The following is a 22,697-nucleotide window of genomic DNA, read 5'->3' on the forward strand; positions in this document are numbered from 1 at the left end:
GTCCCCACAGCAAGCAGCCCCCTCAATCCGCCCCTCGCCCCGCAGCTATTTTAAAGAAAGGCAGGAGGTATTTTTAGTGCTGCCGGCTCCCGGGAGAAGCTCTGAGCCTCTGAGCCGCAGCAGCGCTGGCGCCAGAGAAACTGCCGCTGCTCTGGCTGATATTTCTTGTATAATTAAACTCAATCCATCCCGGGGGCCGGGTCTTGGCCACCAACTCAGCAAGGAGGGGAAGGAGCGGAGCCAGAGAGCCGGGGGCTGAGGGCTCTGACGGATGCTGGGAATTGCTCTGTGAATGCTGGAAAAGCCAGGCCTGAGACTTTGGGAGGGGAGTTTTGCCAGGCACCAGGGAGCAGGATGGCTCCAAAAGGGGCAGGGAGTGGGATTTAACAGGAGCAGACCTTCACAAAGGCAAAAGACCCGGTACCAGCATCATCCCGTCCTGCTCCCCAGCGGGAGATGGACTCCAAGGGGATGTCCAGGGCTGGGCAGATGGCACCTAAAGGCAACCTGGGAGAAAGAAGTGGGATTTGAAGAGCACCCAGCGTCTGCAGGAAAAGGCGGAGAGATCCCTCCTGGTAAACAAAAGCCCCAAGCTGGAGCTGGAGCCATGTCGGAAGTTTTGGGGCTGTCTGGTTAGCGAGCATCTGGTGAACACAAGCTGTGGCTGGAGGCTGACAAGCAGCAGCACAACCCCTCCTTCTTCCCACGCCCACCGCCCGGCATCTGTCTGGGGGCCCCAATCTGCCGTCGAGGAACCGGGGGAACAACAGCCCGGAGAAAACACAGCACCCACTGGGTTTTAGGTTGTTTTTTTTTTTTTTCCCCTGTGCAAAAAGAACAGAGCATTTATTCCTGCGCTCCCTTAGATTTCAAGATACATTTCCAGCAATCCAGACACCAAGCTGGCATTCCAAGCAACAGTATATTTTATATAACTGATTTTTTTTTGTTGTTTTTACCACTTTATAAAGCCATACAATGAACTGCAAAGAATCCGACATCTGTACAACGGGAAGACAACAGCGGAGTCACATTCACACACGGACATGGTGCGACCGAAGTCATCCTGACACGCGCGACAACATTGTGGGCACAAAGATACAAAATATAGCGTAATTTTTTTTCCATCTATATAAATACACAGAAATGGGCGAGTCTAAAAGTTTAAAACTGTTCATTAACACTGATTAGCAAATAAATCTGTAACGTTCCCAAAGTAACAAAGACAACAACAATAACAACAACAAAAAACCCCACGCATAACACGGCAGCACAGGATCCGCCAACAGAAATGTGTGGTTGCTTCCTTTTTTTTCTTTTTTTTTTTTTTTCCTTTTTAAGGAAAAGAAAAAAAAAAAAGAAAGAAAAAAAAAGAGTAACCCCAAACCAACGTCGCAATTTGCAAAACAAACGAACGAAATTAAACAAGCCCCTGCGGGCTCCTTTGCTGTCTGATCCTCCTGCCTGCTCCAACGGGAAGGATTGCCTTTTGTTGATGCTGCTGTCTGGGGTTTTTGGGGCAACTGGTTTCTTTACCCGCCCGACCTGCTGGGTGGGCATTTACTTTGCGCTTCGGTTCAGGTGGTTGAACTCACTCGCTGGAAAATCAATGCCCGGAGGCTGGGTTGGGTTTTTCTCCCTACCTGGGTTGTTTTCCATGTGTGGTTTGACCAGGGGGCAGCTGGCAAATGCTGCAGCCAGAGCAACCCCCAAACTTTGTTCAATTTATCTGCTTAACCCCATGAGCCCCCCCATCTCCACTGGCAAGGGGCGGGGGGGGCTGGCAAAGACCATGAGATGGGTGCATCCCATCAGCAGATGATGACATGGGTCATCCCCCAGAATAGCTCCTGAAGGGGGCAGAGCCAGAGGCAGCCCCATTGAATGGGAACCCCACATTTTGCATGTTACAGGCGCAACCGTTTGGGACAGGCAGCAAATGAACCCCCCCTGGGGAGCGTTACCCAACAGACAGCAACATCGACAGCAAAGGGAGGACGGGTGGAAAGGGGCTTCTCCAAAGAACGAGCCGACACAAAAAGGGCACGTACAAGAAATGTACACACGCAAAAAAAAAAAATAATATATATATATATATGTGGGGAAAAGTGCGTTTTTAAGGATATCTTTGGCAAGAATATATGCAGTTCTTTGTGCAGGAAGGAGGGATGTGTTTGTGTGTGTGTGTGTGAGAGAGAGAGATACCATCCGGCTGCTGACAACGGCAGTGTGATTACAACGAAACATATGCTGGGCTTATTTCGCGCAAGCTCGAATCTGAAATACCATGACTGCATTTAAAAACCAAAGAAAAAAAAAACACCAAAGAATCTTTTCTGTTCCTTTCGTAAGGAAAAAATATCAACACTAGGTCCCCGCCAGTCCCAGGATGATGAGCCAGGTGATGCTCAACGCCGGCCGACGGTCTCTCCCGGGGACAGAAAGGGTAGTTATACATGTAACTTAAAAAGGAGAGAAAAGGGGGGGAAAAAGTGCCTTTATAGGGAGCTGACAAACACCCGGCTACATGATTGGAAGGTGATTAGCTCTGTGTTAAAAAAATAATATAATCATCGGACGATTTTGTTAGTGTTTGAGATTTGGATATGGTCTAACTCTTCAGCTAGTGGGTTAGTGGGGAAGCCGTGGGCGGCTCAGGGCCTGAAGCAGGCGTGATGCTATGGGCAGGTATCTGCTGGGGTCAGCTTCTACGTGACATCTCTGGGGTGCTTAGATCTGCTTCGTTTGTACGGGGAGAAAAAGAGGAACAGGAGTTTCAAGCACCGGTTTCCGAGGCAGCAGATTAAAATAAAATTACATTATTATCATCTCTTTTCTTAGCAGTGAGAAAACCAAGTCTGAAAAATAGAGGCTTTCAAAAATATATCTTTATATATCTATAAACACAGTGTTTTCTCTAATCGGTGAACGGCAGGGTGAGGAGATTACGGGTGAGATCATCTCTCATCTCACTTGAATTTCGCAGAAGGAGGGAATCGCTTATTTTGGAAACATCAAAAAATGAAAAGATCTCCGCATCCATGCGGCCGGGGAGCTGGGGAGAGGGGAAAACCACCCTCCCCCCAGGACCCCCTCATTCCGCCGCCGTCCAGCAACCAACTCCCCGCTACACATCCTTTTCACACTCGCTTCAGTACATCGGTACAGCCTCCGGGCGCCCACGCCGCTCGCTCCCCCACGCACACACACACACACACACGCACGCACATGCACGCCGGTCACACGCACACCGTCCCGACACGGTGGGGAGGGAAAGACCCCCCCCAACCCGCGCCGCTTCCCCCATCCGTAGTTTTCCTTGCTCTGGATTTTCTTTTAACGTGCAGGTGTTTCCCCAGGGCAGGGGAAGGGGGGGCGGGTGGATATGATGGGGGAGATATGATGCGCGGAAAGCAATATGGCAAAAATAAATATTTTTGGAGTGTAAATTTAACCTGTTTTTCCTCCTTAAAATTTCGTTAGCTTACAGTATTTCGTCAGTATAGCTCATATATATATTATAGCTATCAAGGCAAAGGCGGTCCAAGGGAGGCGAGCTTTCGGGGGGGGCTGCAGTGCTACGTTTCTAATTTTTGCCCCCAATAAACTATTTGGGCCACTTTGCACTGAAAACTTCTCCCAAAAAGGCTCTCAGGGGGAGAGGGCTCAGCAACGACTGTTCCCCCCACCCCAAACCTGCACGTGTGACCAAAGCATCCTCTGCCCCACCCCGGCACCGTGGGGCTGGGACCTCCGCCTGCTGCCCCCCAACCAAGTCTCCCCCTCACCACAATGGCATGAGGGCCCTTTGCCCATCTCGCCCCCCCAGCTGGCTCTCCTCACCTCCCAAAGCAAAGAGAAAAGCCAATAGCACCGAAGCCACTGCAAAACTACGGTGCATTTGGGGGGCACAAGCCTCCATCCAGCCAGCTTTGGGGGTACACGCATGCAGAGCAGGGTGGCTCTCGGAGGACCTGTTACCTCCCCACCAAGCCAGAGTTGCCCAGCGACTGCAGGTCCTTTCCTTTTTTATTTTATAATTTTTTTTTCTTCCTTCTTTTTTTTTTTTTTTAACGTGGCCTCCAAAATAAAAGGAGAAAAAAGCGCCTGAGTTACTTGTAGTCATTCGCCTTTCGTGCAACTTGAACGTCCATGCAATTTAAAAACTGCTTGCGCGTCTCCGAAGAGCGAGATAGGGGCAGCCACGGGTCTGCTGCTTTGCACAGGGAACCCACCCGTGCCAGCATCCGCTATTATTATAATTATCATTATTATTATTACAATGTTTTTCTTTCCTTTCTTCTTTGTTTTTGTTTTCTTTTGTGTTAAGAGAACGTGTGACAGGCTGCAGGAGAAAACTGCCAAAGAGGACTAGTGATGGGAGGGAAATGGGGAAGACGGGAGAGGAGGTGATTTTCTGCACCCTCCCGGGAGGTTCTCAGGGAGCCTCTGCCTTCCCCAGGCGTGGGATGACAGGAGCCCCCACGCACCTCCCCATGGGCTGAGGAGCACAAGGACCCCTGGAGAGGTGGGGAAATGCTGTCACCCCCCCTCTCCGGATGGACTCACAGTGGCTCACCTGTGACCGGCGCTGGGCTCTGGGTCAGCAATGGATGTCAGCCCACAGCCAAGCTCCCCGGGGACACGTGGGCTCAGGACCAAGCCCCGCCATGTCCCCAGCAAGTCATCAGGCAGCTGGCAGGTTTCAGGAGGAGCATGGGGTCCAGTAAAGACCCTCCACTGCAGTCAGGCAAGGGAAGGTTTCTGAGGGCATCTCCTCCAGTGTCCCACAGACCCAGCCCACGTCGTTATCTTCTACGGGTCGTTTCAAATACACAGCAGATGTTTGCTGATGGAGCTGCTGGGATGGAGCTTCTTCCATGGGTTTTGCCAGTTGTGACATTTTTTCCAAATGGAGAACACCATTCATGGTCCCGTGTTTGGTCCCGAGTGGACATAACCACTCGGGACCGTGATGCCAAAAGCTGGGAACACGCTTCTCACTGCTGCCTTTGCTTTGGTCATCTTCCCTGCGATGGGATGTGCATCCTGTCTGGCGTGACTTTGTGGCTCTCTTACATAGGTGCGTGGTTTTGGTTCCTCTATGTGTGTGTTTGGCTTGTGTTGAGTTTTTAGGGGTTTCGTTGGGTTTTTTTTTTTGTTTGCTGTTTTCCTCCAAAATTCCAACCCTTTCCCACCCCCGATTCACTTCCCTCTCCCACAATGCACTTCCTCACACTCCTTCTCGGATCAGCTCCAAGTCCTTCTCCAAAATTCAAGAATCACCCGCAAGCGCCGGCTCATCTTTTCTGGCCGGAGCCAAGCATGACCCTGGAGACAAAGTTGACGATGGCTGCAGCCGGCTGGTCCGGGTCCAGCTCGGCAAAGAGATGGCAGACGTTGTCTGTGGTGCTCCCTTGCTTCCTGGCCACGAAGCCGAAGAGCCTGGGTGGGGAGAAGGTGAGAGGCTCAGTGAGGTTTGCTGGAATAACTCACCCAAGGAACACCACCACCCTCTTGGCCAAACCCCCCTTGCTCTGACCATCCCTGCCACCCTTCCCTAGATTGTCCCCAGTAAGGGGCTTTCCAGATGATCACAGCACTGCCTCTGTTTGGGTGATGACCCTTGAAACCACGGAGGTGGGATGGGCTGGCCATTGGGGCAGACCCCATATGAGAGATCCTGTAACACTGTGAAGGCCAAATGGGGACATGGGGAGCTGGGTGAGACCATGGGGTTATTTCTGTCTGTCTCTTCTCTGATAAATAAAATGTCGTCCCCCCTTTATTTTTTAATTAGAACATGCAAACTCAAGTTATAAATACGGGGGAACAGAATGTGAGACAGGCCCAGGCCATGGCGTTTCTAATTGGAGAGGGGAAATATCCCAGCAGCTGGACATCCTAATAAAAACCCCTTTGCTAACACAATGGCTAAAATTAGTGGGAATCAGCCCCTGGAAATGGGTTCAGACGGCAGCTCTGTGCCAGGGAGGACAGGGGGAAAGGGAAGAGCCGGCTGGTGGCTCCTACACCACCAACATAAGCCCCAGCTCTGCTTCATGAGCTGGATCCCATTGACTCCACTGGGAGAGTATCCAGTAAGGCCAGTTCAGCAAGGGCCATGCCTGCTCTGACCAGGAATTTGGGGCTGAAATATGTTTCCTGAGTCCCCAGAACCATCGTCTCGTGCTTGGGTGAAATGCTCCTGCAGCAAGGAGCTGAGCCCATCTCACATGGCCCTGCATGGGGCATCTCCCAGACAACGCTCAAACACAAGCAGGAGCCACCTCGACAGCGGCTGGGAAGAATCAAGCACAAAAACTACTTACTTGGCTGGGCCACTGCCATCAGTTTTAGTCCACCTGCAAGGAGAAGAGGAGGTGAGAGGGATGATGCACCCCACAGAGAGACAGGGCCATGATGGGGGTGACCCCACCATTGCCAGAGAGCCAGCCTGGCTTTGCACAGGCTTGGCTCTATGGAAAAAAAAATCTAATGCACCTCTTCCCCTGCATGAAGATGCTTGAAGACACCAGGAAGTCACCAGGAGAAGCTGGTGACTTGCCTCTATCCCTGCCCTTTGCAGCAGCAAGGAGGATAGAGCAAACAAAGACCCTGCTCCAAGCAGCCCAGGAGCCTGGGGGAGGGAATGAGGCAGGGGACATGTGGTCTCCCCAGGTTAGGGCACTCACTTTCGTTCCTGGGGGTCCAGGTCGCAGAAGGTGACGGTGTTGAGGGGGTAGTGTCGTCGGAAGAACAATCTGAAACACAAAGCAGGAAGCGTCAGGGCCAGGGAGTCCCCAACTCTGCCTCACCACAGCCCAGTCCCACTGGCATGGAGGACACTTCCATAGGTCTCCCCTAGGATGCTCCAGGAGTCAAGGACAAAGCACCGTCCTGCCCATGACCAGACTCATGCCAGCCCAGGGACATCCTTGATCAACACACCCCCTGGGATCACTGCTCTGTTGGTTTTGGGGACCCGGGGACGTGGCCACAGAGAGTCTTACTTCCTCTGGTTGTCCGTTAAGGTGATGCCTTGTGCAGAGACTTTGAAGTGGACGATGGTAGCGGTGGGTGTGGGGTCAGCCACCAGCGTCTCAGCAACAGCCTTCGCGATGGCCTGGGGGCCCGTCAGCGACTCCATCTCCACCGAGTTGATGAAGAGGACGTTGCAGGCTGGAAGGGGAGACAGCAGGCATGGGGTCAGCTACTGCTCTGGGCCACGTTGACCCTGTGGCAGCCCTCTTTACTCACCCGCACCCTGTTTGAAGAGGTCGGTGGCTGAGTTGCTGGTCGAAGCAGCGTCTTTCTTTTCCTCCATGGGATCTAGAAGAGACAGGGTGTTATTGTTGCTCCCTGCTTGGAAACCTACCCCGTCCCCACAGGCTGTGGGGTCCAATGTGCTATCCCCTTTCCAACTGCTGAGCTTTAGACCCCAGTGTAGATGCGGCATTGGGGGTAAAGAGTAAAGCCCAGTCTGGCTCCAAGTTGTCCGAGCACAGGGATGAGGGGACTAGCAAGGAGATACAGCATTCAGGATGGAAATGAGAGGGGTACATCCCCAGGGCTGGCCCTGCCGCAGAGATACAGACCTGAGCCTGGAAACCCATACCCCATCCCAAGGAACAGAAGGGTAAGGCTGTCCCACCGCTCCCTTCTTGGCCCTGGCTCTTACCTCGGTCAGGAATGACCAGCTTGCAGGGCAGGGCCAAGGGCATGATGGAGTGCTGGTACACCAGCGCTGAGAGGCAGCCTGGGGAGAGAGGGAAAACAGTCAGCACAGGGCTGGGGACATGGGTTTCCCCACTGTTAGGTCGTTGCTGTTCTGGGTTGATGGGAACAGGCTTTGTGGTGTGGTTCTTCACTGTGGTCCTCATGTGGCATTTCCTCTTGCCGAAGCCACAGTGCCCACGGAGGGCTCAGGGAGGGGGAAGAGAGGCTAGGGCCACCTTAGGAACAACGAATCAGGCAGAAGTCCTCATGCAGCACCTTGGAGCACATTAGCCACGGGATATCTGGAACAAGGTAAGCCTCTGCCCTTCACCCCACCCAGCAGCATCATTTGTCCTACACATATGCAGTGACAACAGGCAGTAACAGCAGTGGGGGCTCTCCCAGAGAGTCCGTTTTGATAATCCAGCAAAGGCAAGGCTCTCCCAACCCAACCCCACATGCAGGAAGCACACTGGGGTCACTCACCAAAATTGGGCTCGTTGGGGCATCCTTTTAGTTTCACACCCCGTGGGCTGGTCTCGATGAGGAAGTGCCTCACCAGCTCGTTGGTGATGTCTCCTGGAAAGAGATGGGATGTTCTTACATGAGGGCCACCCCACTCCTCCTCCCACTCTGCAGTCCCACGGGGAAACCAGTGCTCCAGCTCAAGGGAGGGGTCCCTGTCACTCTGCACACCCTTCTCCTTTGCACATGGTCAACCCCAAGCTAGGCTTCCCCATGGTGTTGGTGAGCCAGGGAGACTGTGCCCGTTTTGCCATGCCAAAGACCAGGATGCAGACGTACCTGAGCCCTTGGCAGCTCAGGACAGAGGACATCTGGTGCTTCCCTGTGCCCTGGGAGGGGAGGGCTGGGAGGGAGGGAGGGATCCTGCCACATCAGCACATACCCAAGGGCACGACTGGCTCAGCAGACCCAGCTGCCTGCTCGCCCCAGACGAATGATGGAAAGTATCTCAGCGTGGGATGGAGAAGGGCATACAATACCTTTCTTGTTCTGCTGCATGACCGTGGGAGGCGGAGAAGCTACTTTCATAGCGAGGCCGTAGGCTCCCCGGAAGGAGTGGCTGTCTCGGATGATGAAAGCCCCCGGCTCCCTGTCCTTCAGCAGCGCAATGGCTGGAGGAGAGAATGGCAGACCTCAGAGCTGGCACAGTGAGAGCCAATGAGCCCTCCAAAACCAGCAGGTGTGGGTTGGGATGGGGCACCCTGGCTCTGTGGCCTCACAGCAGAGGGCACCATGACATTACCATCCCCCCTGCACATCTGGATGGTGGTCTCCAGTGAGTCTGCGGCCAGGCAGGGGCTCATCACCACCCCCCGCCTCCACTGCCTTTGAATGGGCATCCCAGAGCAACCATTCCCACCCAGCCCAGCTTTGAGCAACAAAGCACTAGAGGGCAGGCAGCAACCAGCGGCCAAATGCTGGGACCTTGGCCCTGAAGGCACCTTGCCCCCTCCTTTTGTCCCCTCACCTATTTCAGCCATGTCTCCAAGACCCCTCTGAGCTCTCTCAGCTCAAGATCTGGGTGCTCTGCACCCCAAACTACATAGATCCACTGCACACTGTGGGAATCGGTGTTCTTCCACCAAGGGGAAGGTCTGGGGAACCTACATCATGCAAGCCTGCAGCTGAGCTGGGCTTCAACCCCCCTCTGCCATGGTCTGAGCATCCACAATCTACTTTCACTGCTAAGCCCCTAAGGGAAATCCTCACTAAACCCTGTGATCCCAGATACACCCCAACTCCCAGCCACGGCTCACTTGACCGTATCCTTCACCCTGTGCCATCTACCTACCCTGCTCCCTGGAGATGTCTGGTTTGTACCAGTACTTGGAAGTGTCCTGCACAAACTTGACGTTGGCACGAGTCTCAGGGCTGATGTCTGCAAGGAAGGAAAGAGGAGAAGACAAGAATAAAGGCAAAAGCTGTTGTAGCTACAACTCCACGTGAGTTTATAGCAAATCTGCCTAAAGCATTAATACCTCCATCTCCTCTCAGCTCCAGCACATTGCTTTAACCTCAACCCAGTTCTCCACAACCAGGCAGGCTGATCATCACCTGGAGCTTATGGGGCTGCTGAGCACCTAAAGCTAAACCCAGGCACCCTGAAGGGCAGTGTGTGGGATGAACCTCCTAGCCACACAGCCAGAGACAAAATGGGAATTCATAATTTAAAAGGGAGCTGGCTAGGTGAAATGAAAGCTATCGAAGGAAAGGCATATGTCCAGAGTGTGGTGGGGAGATCTCCTGACATCAGAGGACCTTTATTGCTCTCTAATGTTCAAGACTTGGCTCATCTATCATAGAAATAAATTGCTTCCCTTATCTTTGCTCCATGTAGAGGAACTGGACAGGTCAACCTAGCCCTGGAAATGCAGCCCTCAGTCCAAGCCTGACCCTGCCTCACTCAGTGCCCATCAATGATACGGTCCCAGTGGGACCCAGCCCTCCAGCCATGAAGCAACCACTTTGCTCAGGCAATGTTTCCAACCACCTGCTTTCCAAAAACAACCGAGCAAACAACCCAGCAGGCCAGATACCATCTCTGCTGGAGACGTGTTATCAGCCCTCTGCAATTTGGTCTCCTCGGAGAGGCGGGGGGCTCGCTCCCCTCACCAGCTCACTTGCTAATTGTTACAGCTTTTAATTGCTCGCAATTCCCCGCTGGGAAAAGTCCCCAGCCACAGCGAGTCACGGGGCCAGGGTGGGCACCAGTGTGCCCACAAAGGGCTGTCAGCTCGGCAGCGAAACCGGCCCGGCAGCCAGGGCCACCACTGCCCCACGGCTTTATTCCTCTTGTCCTATCGGCCCGATCTTGGCGTCACCGAGGTGTCCCGTAACAGGAGCCAGAGAAGGCGTTCCTGGCGCGGCGGCACCCGAGGCACAGCACAACATTTGAAATGAGGAGGCAGCCCCGCAGTGGGGTCTCAGCAGGGTAAAGCCCACTGGGAACGGGGCCGGGAGGTCAGCGCATCCCCACGGCAGAGAAAAGCTGCCTCCGGCTGCTTTGATCTCCCCATACACCACAGCTCTGGGCGCTGTTTACGCCAGTGATGCTGGGTCACTTGCTTTTCCTGTTTGGATTTCTCAGAAAGTGCAGGAAATGGCCCAAGCCCCGGCGGTGCCGTCGGTTTGCGGATGGGCAGCAGGGCTAAATCAGGACGCGGCTGCACCCTTCCTCGCCGGCCTGCGAGGAGGAGGAGGGGAGCGCCCTAAGCAGGGAAGGGGGATACGGGGACCTCCGACAGCATCCTTTACCTGGCATGGAGAACTTGGAGAAGTCCGGCAGGGTGTGGGAGAAGGCAACAGTGCTCCCACCGCTGGGGCTGGACATGCCGCTGGAGAGGGGCGAGGACGCCTTGCCGTTGATGGTGGCGTAGTTGGGCAGGCTGTTGGAGCGGTCCCCGGCCGACATCCGCCGCTTCTCGGGCAGCGCCGGCTGCGGCGTGGGGCTGCCCTGGCGATAGGCGGCCGAGTCCGGGGAGGAAGAGTGCGGCGTGCTCGTGCCGGGGTAGTAGGCCGGCGAGACGGGGAAGGACGGTGTGGAGGGAGGCTGGTAGCCAGAGGAGCTGCTCTGCCGAGACAGCGTCGGGCGCCTCTCCTCCGGGCTGGGGTAGCCATACAGAGGGCTGCCAGGGGGAACGGCCGTCACGGCTTGATGCCTGGCCAGACTGGGGCTCCCCGGCGGGGCCACCAGGTTGCCATGGGCCGCTACGGTGTGCCTGCCCAGGCCAGGGCTGCCGGGAGCACCGCTCACACCGGGGTTGACGGCTCTTCGCCCAAAGCCGGGGCTGGGTGGCGTGTTGGTAGCCACTGTCCGGTGCAGGGTGCGGGGGCTCCCCGGCAGGGCATGGACCCCCACCACGTTGACCTGTGGCTGCGGCCGAGCTTGGGGTTCTGGCTGGAGAGTGGCTCGGCCATCAGGGTAGTCAGGGCTGCTGTATGTCGAGCCCGGCAACCCGCTTTGGACCATTGCAAAGGAAGATGGAGACGAGTTTTGGTAGCTGCTGTGAGCAGAGGGCATCTGTGAGCTGATGGGCGACCGGTAAATGGGCTCAGCCGAGGCGTGGGGAGGTGTAACCGTGCCATGGGGGCTGCCCTCCGATGGGTAGCTGCGGAGGGAGGCCCTGAGGAGAGATGAGAAAAAGGAGGATTCAGCTCCATCCGTCATTCCTGCTGCTGGCTGGCACCCTCCTGTGAGTGGTGCATGGGGAAACTGAGGCATGGCACCATGCTCAGAGGCAACAGTAATATGGGTCCTGCCAGTTGCATGAAAGCAAATGGAGGCAGCTTTAGTGCATCCCATCATGCATCCCAATTCCCTCTCAAAATATGGCCTTCTGGGAGACAGAGGCTTTTTCCAGCTCCTCTCCCAGTAAAACGCCCGGTTTGTTCCTCCCCTGCCAGCCTCACCAGGTGAGCTGGTGCAGGACACCCCATGGACAGGGTAGAGAGGGGACAGGGACGATGGCTCCATCACACCACAGGGTACCAATGCTCAGCCCACCCCAGGGCTATGGGTTGGCACAGACCCCATCCCTCCTCCTGCCCCAAGGGCCAGGTTCCCTGCAAAATGCTGCTGAGGACCAGTGACCACCAGTCACCCAGCTTTGTGTCCTCAGGGCAGCGAGCCCCATGGTCAGTCAGGATCCCTAAGCCCTGTGTGGGGAGATGGGGGTCGTCGCAAAGGCAATTTCAAAGTGGATGCAGCCTGTGCACCAGGCAGGGCTCAGCCCTGGCCCCACCAGCCCCCGGGACCTGCACACCCTGTCTTACCCGTCCACGCTGTGAATGGGGCTGCTGGTGGAGACAGGGCTGGGGGCGGTGAAGGAGTTGGTGAAGGTGCCATTCCTGGCAGGCACCTCTGGCGCCCCAGGCTGGGTGGTGGGCAGGGTCCCTCCTCTGCCTGTCGTGGCCGTGCGGGCGACCGATTCAACATAGCTCCTGGGTTCTGTGGCAAAAGAGAAGGGGAAACGGATGAGCCTACAAGCTCCTATGGGGAGGGGACCATGCCCTTCCCAGTATCCCTGTTTCAGCCAGTCAAGGTCCTTGAGCTGAGCTTCTCCAGCTGCACACTTGCCCTGTCACTCTTCCCCCATGCCAAGGATTGGGCAAAACCACATCTGACTCATCTGGACCTTTAGGCTGCTCCAAGGGATGCTGAAGACCCTGGCCAGGGCATAGGGAGCGGGGGTCATGCCCACCCCTTTTCCCGAAGGGACAGGAGCACACGGGACCACAGTCTCTTCCCGCTCCACGGACCCTCCACCCTGCTCTGAGTCAGCGTCCCTCCCCACCCGGGATGCCACACAGCACACGTCGTGCTCCCTGCTCATCCTCAGCCCCTAAAAATAGAGCCAGCGACTCTGCCCAGCCCGCACTGACTCACGTGGGACTGACGACGATGCCCAGAGGTCCCTGCCCGGCACGGCTCACCTCTGCCAGCCAACTCCAGCAGCAGACCAGAGAGCAGCTCCAGCTATTTCCACTGCAGCATCCAACACTCTCACTCCCAGCCCGACTTGAAACCAGAGCCCATGAGCATGACCAAGAAAAGCAATTTTCCTTTGGAGCTGCCGAGCTGTCCCGTGCCAGGAGCAGCGGGCTGAGCTGGCCATCACCAGCCAAGGCAGCGGCCAGACCCAGCCCTCCCTCCCTCCTCCCTTTCCCCTCTGTCTCCTGCTCCACCGAGGCTGGTCCCCATCCCTACAACAGCCCCCCAGCATCCCCCCAAAAGCTGTGCTGGATGAAGGGGCTGCAGCTTCAGCCCCATTCTCCCGTGCTCCACAGCTTTGTCACACCTCGGGTGGCACGTGCCACCGACTGCCCCCGTGCTGGGGCACAACACCCTGAGTGAGACCTGGCTGGCGTCAAATGCTATGGGTTGGGCATCCTTGCAGGTCCCTGGCTCCAGGCTGGCTGTGCCCCAGGCGGCTCCACAGTAGTAATTAGCATGACAAACATTATTATTATTATTAGTCATGACACTCAGGCTACAGCTAAGCCTGCTGGCAGGCCAGCCGGCTCACGGCCAGCAATGCCAATGCACAGCTCCATGTTCGGTGCTGGACTAGAAGGTTGCAAGGAAAAAGACTGTCATGGGTCCTCCTCCTTCTCCCTCATTGCCTCCGTGCCCCATCCACCCGCAGGAAGAGGAGTTCGTCATCTATACCTCAGGCAGATCTCCCTACCCAGCCCTGCTCAACCACCCCAGGAAAGATCCGAGACAAAATTAGACCTCAACATAGGCTGGGTACCAGCATCTGAGGCAGCTCCGAGTGACAGGGACGAGGCACTGCCCAGGGCAGCTGCAAGAAACTCATTGCCGCTTAGGTAATTAAATTAACTTCACAGCTACTCACTTTTCTCCCCCTGCTCCCCACCTCAGACTAAAATTAGGCAGTCTCTTGAGTCAGCCTGCAAGAGGTTAAGACCAAACGGCTGCGAAAATGCCATGTGTCACAGAGAGGTGTGTGACCATGGGCACGAGTTCGAGTGGTTCGGTTCAATACAGGAAAAAAGAAAGAAAAAAAAAAAACAACTGGGAAGTTTCTTGCCTCCTAGTGTTTTCTTGGAAGAGATTCTGGAGATGGGAAGACAGTGGGAGAACAGAAAGGCCTTGAGTCATCAGGGGGTGGGCAGTCATTCGGGAATCCTGAATCCAGGCAGGGCTGTGCTCTGGCCAGGAACCGTGATGTTTTAAAGCCTCCTTGGAAGTGGCAGCCAGGCCCTGAGCTCCTGCACTGCCAGAGCATCCCCCAGCCCTGCGAGCAGCTGAGCAGACCCCGGTGGGGCAGGGAACTTCATGGGGTGTGTAGCTGGGCACAGAGGGTGCTAAGCCAAAGCCTTGTTAAGCCACAAAAAAAAAAAGCAGTCCCTGCTCAGGACTGCAGATTCAACCCCACCAACCCCACCACTCTGCTCTGGTGAGACCCCACCTGCAGTATCATGTCCAGCTCTGGAGCCCTCACCACAGGAATGACATGGACCTGTGGGAGCAGGTCCAGAGGAGGGTCACAAAAATCATCAGAGGACTGGAGCACCTCTCCTATGAGGACAGGCTGAGAGAGTTGGGGTTGTTCAGCCTGGAGAAATGGAGGCTCCAGGGAGATGTTATTGCGACCTTTCAGTACCTAAATGGGGCCTAAAGGAAAGATGGGGACAAACTTCTTAGTAGGGTCTGTTGTGATAGGACACGAGGTAATGGCTTTAAACTAAAAGGGAAGATTTAGACTAGATATAAGGAAGACATTTTTTACATTGAGGGTGACAAGACACTGGAACAGGTTGCCCAAAGAGGTGGTAGGTGCCCCAACTCTGGAAACATTCAAGCTCGGGTTGGACGGGGCTCTGAGCAACCTGATCTAGTTGAAGATGTCTCTGCTCATTGCAGTGGAGGTTGGACTAGATGACCTTTAACGGTCCCTTCCAACCCAAACCATTCTATGATCACATAATCCAAGAGGATGAAGAAGGATAAAAGCAGGGTAAGAGGATGGAGTCACTGGACATCCTTGCTCTGGGCCAACCATCATGCAAACAGCTGGATCACCACAGGAACAGGGAGAGAGTGTAGCATGAGCTCCTTGGGGTTTGGTAGGAAGGAGAGGGAATGTTTGGGTCTTTGGAGACTTAAAGCTGAACGGAAATGGTAAAGCTGGGAAAGACTTAGGAGGGAAAAGCCTGGTTTTATCCCAGCTTTTGTTCCTGTAATGTACCCAAGAAGCCATCACTGAAAAATCAGCTCTGGAAGCAGAACATTTTCTTCAAGCAAACGCTTTCTCCAACATTACACAACATTCAGATTTGGGCTACGTGCATTTTGAGGAACTCCCAGGGAGAAATGCTGATGGCTCCCGGGGCCACGGGAAGCATTGCAAACTCGCTGAGAACAGGCATCCTCCCCCCGAAACCCGTCTTGAACACACAGTTCCCCATCCCGGCCCCGAGGGCCCAAAGTTTCATTAAAGAAGAAAGGAGAACCACCCAACAACCGTTAGATAGCAAGCGGCACTGCAGGGAATCACAGCCACTCCCGAAGTCTCCATCCCCCTGGAAAACGTGCCAACCCAGAACCTACAGTGCCCCCACCATCAGCAGAGCCGCCCCCCAGCCTCCATCCCAGCTCAGCCCAGTTTTCGGCATCCCAGGAGAGGCGCAGCCCGGGGACAGGAGAGGTGGGGGGAATTTGGGCAGCCTCCCGGCCAGCAGAAGACACACACCGGCTGCCGGTGCTGTGCCGCTGCCCGGCCGGCTGAGCCGGCAGCACGCTGGTGGCCTCTGCGCCTGGTGACCTTTTGTGCTGCACTTTGGTTTATTTTCGCTCTGAACAGCAGTGGAAAAGCCAGAAGCGGGGGCAGGCGCCCAAAAGTGGGGCTGCTGCTGCCAGCCCCCCACCAGGCTCGTCCGAAGCTGGCTGTGATGTGACAGCATCCCCGGCGTGCTGCCAGCGAGGATGCCATGCACTGAAAAAGAGCTCTCAGCCCTCATGGATGATTGCCACCCAACGTGACAGACCTCCAGCTCCAAGCTGGACATCAGGGAATCCAACCATGACATAAGGCACAATGTTCCCCTCCTCAAAAGGGAGCGGGATGGGCAAGACTCAGGCTCCTACCTCCCTGGGGGCCAGTGGGAGGGAAGGCTGCTGGCACAGACAGATGGAGCCTGCTCTAAGCAACAGTCCCAACAGTGGGGATGAGACAGGGAAGAGAGAGAGAAAGAAAAGCCTTTCTTACCTTCTTCAGAGTCACTGCCCACCTCCCCTTCTAGCTCCGATAGATGGAGGGGCAGGGGAGCAATGGGAGCAGGAAGAGGAAGAAGAAGAGAGGTGGGAGACAGAAAGAAAGAGAAATCTGAGTTAAGCAGCTTTGCTTTGCTTAGACAGGGGCACAAAAAGCACAAAGGAGAGCCCCACACCTCCCTGACACTGAGGACCCCAAACCAGGACCCCAGCCTCAGACACCCCCAGGGTCCAGCTGGGCATCCCAGAGATGATGTCTAAAACCCAGGAGGCTGGTTTAGGGTGGAGAAGAGGGAACAGCCCAGCAGGGAGCCATCATGAAGGGCTACTCCAAGGAGCCCAGCGAGCACCAAAAAAGGCATCAGCTCACCCTTGGGGGCAGAGTGAGAAGGCAGGCTCAGCCAAGCTGCTTCCCCCTGGGCTCAGCTGGTTTTGGGGAGGTGACACTCAGCCCTGAAATGGCCCAGAAAGGGGCCCCGGGTGCTGGAGAGCACCAAGGTCTGGATTGGCAGGCAGCTCTGGGACATGTCCCCAGGGCCTTTGCACCCGGGGCCGCTCTCCGGAATGGAGAGAGCTCTGGACACTGTTCAGGCTGACAGGCTCGGCTCTCGGACAGCAAACCCTCTCCAGCTGTGCTGGGGAGGAGAAGGGATGGAGGCGGTGAGGGAGGAAAGAATGTGGGGCTGGGCAGGAGGCTGGACCCTGGGGTTTTCCAGCCTCTACCACTGAAGACCCTGCAGGGCTGAGCCATCCAGCATAGCACTAACATCCCCCCTCCTCACACAGTCCCGGAGTTCCCCCGGGACGTGACAAGGACCCAGGGCCACCTGGCCCCAAAAGGGAGGCAGAAGTGCCTTCACCCAGGGGACCCTTCCAGGGGTATCTTCACAGATGCCATCCCCAAAAACTGACTGCAGCCCCCGTGCCTGCACTCACCTCCCACTGGATGCAGCAGGATGTCGGCTGGGTTGTGGGGTTTCAGTCCCAGTGCTGAGAGCGGGGTCTTGGCCAGGCCAGGAGGAGAACGCACTGTCAGCACAGGGGACACAAGAGCATTAGTGGAGGGGTGGGAGGTGAAGCTTCAGAAAAGCTGGAGCTGTCACTGCCCAGGGGTTCAGAGCCCCCATGACACATCCCACCCACCGGGTGCGATCGAGTGCTGCCAGGAAGAGGAGATGCCCTAGCGTGAAGCAGCACCCCAGGGAAGGGCACTGATCCCTCCCTCCATTTGGGGATACGCACAGGGTGGGAGATGCCCAGGAACAAGCCCCACTGCAGGACTGGCAGGATGGAGAAAGGGGGCAATTCCCACCAGGGCAGGCCCAGACCCCATCTCCCAGCAGCGTCCCCACGAGGGAATGGTCCCACCATGGGCATGAAGCCTCTTTTATTGCCCCTGTGCAAGCAGCTTCCCCCCAACCCAGTGCTCCCAAACCTTAACCCCCCTTTGCTGATCCCCGTATCTGGCTGAGCTGGGACTCGCCAGCCCCAGAGCAGCTCATCACCCCCACAAAAGGGGCAGTGGGACTGCAAAACCCCCTTCGCCCCCCAGATCAGCTCAATGGGCAGGTTAGGACGTTCACACAGAGCACGTTCCCCAAGGGGTGGCAATGCACACATGAGGTCTGTACCCCTGGGCCCATACGTACATACCAGGAGGAGCTGTGTATGTACATATGACTATGGTATGGATGCACTGGCAGCACGGGGTGGCAGGGTTTCATGGAGCAGGGTGGACCTCCCCGAGGCAACTGTGCCTCCCCTCCTGCCCCCCAGGTTTGATCCATTTCCCTCATGCTGCATCTCCCTGGCGAAGACCTCCAGGTCTCATCTCCAGCCAGAGGGACCAGAGGGGCACATTCCCCCATCAGCATTTGAATGTCCCCCGCTGGCAGCATGGGCACAGGGTCCCAGGCGAGGCCAGGAGGCGGTGGGTGGTGGGAGCTCCGGAGGAAAGCCAGACCCTCGCCCCGAGGGCAGGTCCCCCCCAGCAGCCTGAGGCTGAAGCAGCCGAGCAGCCGAGTCCCTGGGAAACCGAGATGGCAGCGCCTTCCCCGGCGGGTGTCTAATTTCCCCAAATCTGGTCGGCCGCAAGCCACAATGTCAGCTCGCGCTTCCGTTGGCTGATGAACGGCAGGGTCCTCCCAGGGCCGGGAATTCCCCTGGGACCTCCCTCTCCCCATGGAGGGGAATCGCTCCTCTATCCCCCTGGGGGGCACTTTGGCAAAGCCTGCAAGCTGCAGCTTCAGGCTTCCCAGGCCTCTCCATCTGGCGCCTCCGGGCCACATCCCCAGCCAGGCTGTTCCTGTCACCTCTGCGAGTGACTCATCCCCCAAAACGAGCCACTGTCCCACTGCCAAGGAGCTGCTGTCCCAGGGACGAGTTCTCTGGTCCCCAGAACAACGGGGCCATTTCCAAGCTGCCAAACGCCCTGGGGACGCTCCCACACTCCAGTCACTGCATCCCATGAGACAGGGCTCCAACACCAGTGGGCTGCAGGGAAGGAACAGCAACAGCACATGAGGAAACAGCCTCGAGCCCCATGGGCTGAGCTATGGGGGGCAGGTGGCCCCATTACGACCAGCACGTGGCATCAGAGGGGGTTGCGCCCAGCCCGAGCATCCCCAGCCCTAGAGCATCCCTCAGTATCCAGCCTACTAAAGTGTTTGTGGGGGGCTGCCACCTATTTGATGGGTTTCCCAGTTGACTGGCTGCTCCGTTGCACTGGTTCAGCCCAAGCTGTGCTGTACCACCAGGAGGCTGCTCGTCGGGGTTCGTCGCTCAAGCTGGTCACACAAACCCGGTCCACACAAAACCACCGCAACTGCACAGTCAGGGTTAGTCAGAAGGGAGTCATGCTGCACTAGAGGAGCAGAGACAGGCTGCATGCAAAGGGCTGGCACCTCCCAGCCTTTTCCACCTCCTGCCCTGGAAACAGTGAGGGAGAAGTAGCGCAGCGTGCGAGGGTCTGCCCTGAGCCCCCTCTTGGTCTTCAGTCCCTCCTGCCTCCCCCCAGCTCGCCTGTTACTGCAGCCTCACTGCCTTTCTTGCCATGCCAGGAGGAAAGATGGGGAGGTGCAGGACCAGGATGGGTTGAAAGGATGCAGTCTTTTGGACCCTGCCTCTCTCCCTATCCCGCCTTGGGATCCTGTCAGAGAAACACCCCAGCAAGTGGAAGGTGGGCAAAAGCCGACCGGAGGGTGATGAGAGTGGGAGGATGATGGCAGTGGGAGGATGATAGCAGCATGGAGCGGTGGGATGTGGAGGAGAGAGGAGGAGGAAGAGAAGAAGTGATTAACATGGCGGTGGGTGTCTGGAGCCCGGAGCTGTCTGACCCTTGGCGAATTTTTGGCTTGCTGAGAGCCACCCACCGAGCCCCTCCGCCTCCCGGAGCCGCAGCACTTACGGGAATTGGAGTAAGGGGTTTGTGGCGAGACGGGGAAGGCTGGGGTAGGGGGAGAAATCTCACCGCCGCTGGAGGGTGGGCTGCTGGGGGAGGCACCCTCCATTTCTTCGAATGCTTCCTTGTAGCTGTGGAGGTGGGGCTGGGGGAGAGCAGGAGAAATGGTTAGTCCCTGCAACGGGTGCAGACCTCCAGGTCATCACCACCACAAAAAGTATCATTAACCCTCAACCCTTCAGGATGCCATGGATGCTAGAAGTCCCATACTCCCCTCCAAGCCTTCTCCCTCCCCAGAGGTGGCTGCAACCACGCCAGCCCTCTTCAGCACCCCACCGAGCCCCAGCACACCTCTTTGGGCCTCCCTCCAGGGTTGGCTGCGATGGTGCTGACCACCTCCGGTGAGAGGACAGTGGGGCTGCGGGGTGAACTGGGCTCCGGCGAGCTTTTCTCATAGTGGCTGTCGCTGGGGGTCCGCTTGCGAGCGGGGACGGCGCTCTCCTCTGGGGACTTCTCCCGGGGCTGCACCCCTGCAGAGCAAGCACAGGGTAGGAGATGAGTGAGGAGGTGGTGGCTGAGGTGGGCATCAGCAGGAGACACTCTGGGGCTAGTCTGAGAGGTCTTGCCGGGGCCGTATGCTGCAGACGGGGCTCTGCCTGGCAGAGATGGCAGCTTCAGCACTCACCTGCATCTAACCCCCTGGCCATCACAGTTAGTTTTGAGCTGGAGCAGATAAACCCTACAGCACTGGTCCTGGGCCAAGCAAAAAAGGAAGGCAGGATTGTGGCTAGTGGCTGGATCGCTGCATTACCTCTCCCAAGCACCTCAAGTCTTGCACCCAGGGACAGCATCCCCTGGCAGCGGGTGCAAGGGGCGTAAGCATCCTGAGAGTCCCCCAGCCAGCCCCTGCCCCAAGGAGCTGGGAGGACCAGGACCTCCCCACAGCATCACGGTGGGAAAGGGCCAAATCCCCCAGCACCGGGGCAGCCATATTTGGCTGCATCCCTACTCCCACGGTTGGATGCAGCTTCAACCCCAGCAGAGGAAAAAGCCTGGTTTTGTGAGTCTAAAGGCAGAGGGAGCACAGTGGTGGGAGGAAGGACCCCAGCCAGAGGGGTGGTGCAGGGAACCCCAACAAACTGCCACTGATCTCCTACCCCCAGCACGATGTTCTCCTAACAGGGAAGATTTCCTACAGGCACTTCTGCACCGCCTCCTCCCAGTCACCTCTCCCACATCCACACCACAAGCCACCGGTGCCTGCAGCCCGGGGCAGCACCAAGGGGCTCCAGGACCCCAGGAAGAAGAAGGAAGCAAGCAAGTCACCATGACAGAATGGGTGTCACCGGGCTGTCATGGTCTGGGTAGATCCCACTGGTGATCCCACTGGGCTGGGAGAAAGCACAGGAACAGGGATAAAGTCAGCAGAGGGCAGGGGGGCTTAGGGGACTGGGCTGAGGGGTGTGACCTCTCCCAGCACCCAGGAGGGCCCAAACATACCCTCTGCTCCATCTCATCCGACAAAGAGGTTATTTAGTGCTCAGGGACGATGCTGCTGGGTTGAGTGTGGGAGAACTGCACAGAGCATCACAAGTGCAGCGCAGAGCCTCGGGGACTCCCACTCCCCCCCAGGATCCACACAGCAGTGGGGTGACCCCTGCTCTCAACCCCACTAGCAGAGGTGACAGCACTGTCCCCTCCACCTTTCCCGCAGAGCTGGGGAGCGCTCACGCTCCCCTTGGCCCAGCACATCGGGAGGAAAAAAAAAAAAAGAAAAAAAGAGAAAAAGGAAAAGAAAAAAAAAAAAAAAAAGAAAGAAAGAGGCCAGCATCACGCTCCAGGAAATGCACTTTTCAAACACCAACTCCTTTCCCACGGGCTGGCGGAGGAAAACCAGCCATCAGCTGCTTCCCCTCGCTCCCCGGGGCTCCGTGCGGGACCCACGCCTCGCGCCCGCTGACCTCCCCTCTTCACCGCTCCAGCACCCGCACCCGAGCTTTCCCGACCCCGGAGAAAGGGCTAGGAGCAGGGAAAGGGCTGGGAGCGCGGGAGGGAGGGAGGGAAGGAGGGAGGGAGGGAGGTGGCCTGGGTGCATTTCTAAATAATCAGTCCAGTGAATGGCAACAACAATAAAATCGCAGCTCGGGGGGAGAGGCGGCCGGGCTGCGAGGCGGGGGACGTGAGCCAACGGGGCCGGCTCCAGCCGCGGAGGCGGCCTGGAAAATTCCACTAAGAGCGGCTTTGAAACACAACTCCCCGATCCCTTCTGCAGGTGCTCGCCGGCGCGGGGGGACGGCCATTAAAAAGGCCCACAGTGGGGGACAGAGGGACAGAGAGGGTCTCTGGGAAGCCGCCCTGCCACCACAGTGGCCGTGGATAGCTTCTTATAGGGTCACCCTATACCTTTTCCCTGCTTTAAGGGAACAAAGCCCTGAATTGTGAGTGTAGGGAGAAACAAAATGGGGGAGGAAAAATAAAGCAAACCCTTATATTTTACTTTTACGCCTCCACTTTGCGCACTGTGGGGTGCCTTGCATGCTGTAGGAGCATCACCAGGAGCATCCCTTGGTCCATCCCAAAGTGAGCTGCAGCGACTGAGCGCTGTGAAGAGGCAAGGATTGGGCTCCTCAAGTCGTGCATGCCTGCCTCACTTGGCATTTTTTGTCCGGGAAGCAGTTTGCCAGAGCCTGGCTGTCAGTGCACATCTCACATCTGCAACATGGGACCCCCGGCTCCATCCCAGGGCTGCATGTCACCTGGGTGCAGGGTGCTGGATCTGGCCCGTTGGGACACCCAGGAGCTCACCGGGTTTTG

General features: G+C 56.7%; 1 protein-coding gene across 12 annotated transcripts in view; it reads right to left on the reverse strand.

Moving 5' to 3' along the window:
- Nucleotides 1–903: 903 nt before the first annotated feature.
- TNS1 (tensin 1) overlaps nucleotides 904–22,697 on the reverse strand; it is a 65,358-nt gene continuing 43,564 nt past the window's right edge. For 6 of the 12 annotated variants that reach the window (XM_014954357.1, XM_014954361.1, XM_014954366.1 and 3 more), the window contains 15 exons: nucleotides 20,235–20,413; nucleotides 19,890–20,028; nucleotides 17,420–17,512; nucleotides 16,479–16,508; nucleotides 12,517–12,691; nucleotides 10,999–11,867; nucleotides 9,536–9,622; nucleotides 8,724–8,855; nucleotides 8,206–8,298; nucleotides 7,682–7,759; nucleotides 7,261–7,332; nucleotides 7,014–7,182; nucleotides 6,696–6,764; nucleotides 6,333–6,365; nucleotides 904–5,445 (listed from right to left, as the gene is read on the reverse strand). In XM_014954357.1, the coding sequence (XP_014809843.1) occupies nucleotides 5,301–5,445; nucleotides 6,333–6,365; nucleotides 6,696–6,764; nucleotides 7,014–7,182; nucleotides 7,261–7,332; nucleotides 7,682–7,759; nucleotides 8,206–8,298; nucleotides 8,724–8,855; nucleotides 9,536–9,622; nucleotides 10,999–11,867; nucleotides 12,517–12,691; nucleotides 16,479–16,508; nucleotides 17,420–17,512; nucleotides 19,890–20,028; nucleotides 20,235–20,413 (2,363 nt within the window). In that variant the 3' untranslated portion in view covers nucleotides 904–5,300. The remainder of the gene's footprint in view (nucleotides 5,446–6,332; nucleotides 6,366–6,695; nucleotides 6,765–7,013; nucleotides 7,183–7,260; nucleotides 7,333–7,681; nucleotides 7,760–8,205; nucleotides 8,299–8,723; nucleotides 8,856–9,535; nucleotides 9,623–10,998; nucleotides 11,868–12,516; nucleotides 12,692–16,478; nucleotides 16,509–17,419; nucleotides 17,513–19,889; nucleotides 20,029–20,234; nucleotides 20,414–22,697) is intronic. The other 6 variants (XM_014954362.1, XM_014954358.1, XM_014954365.1 and 3 more) reach the window with 4 other exon arrangements.

The sequence above is a fragment of the Calidris pugnax genome, unplaced genomic scaffold (genome assembly GCF_001431845.1).
Source record: "Calidris pugnax isolate Ruff unplaced genomic scaffold, ASM143184v1 scaffold103, whole genome shotgun sequence".
In the NCBI taxonomy this organism is placed as follows: domain Eukaryota; kingdom Metazoa; phylum Chordata; class Aves; order Charadriiformes; family Scolopacidae; genus Calidris; species Calidris pugnax.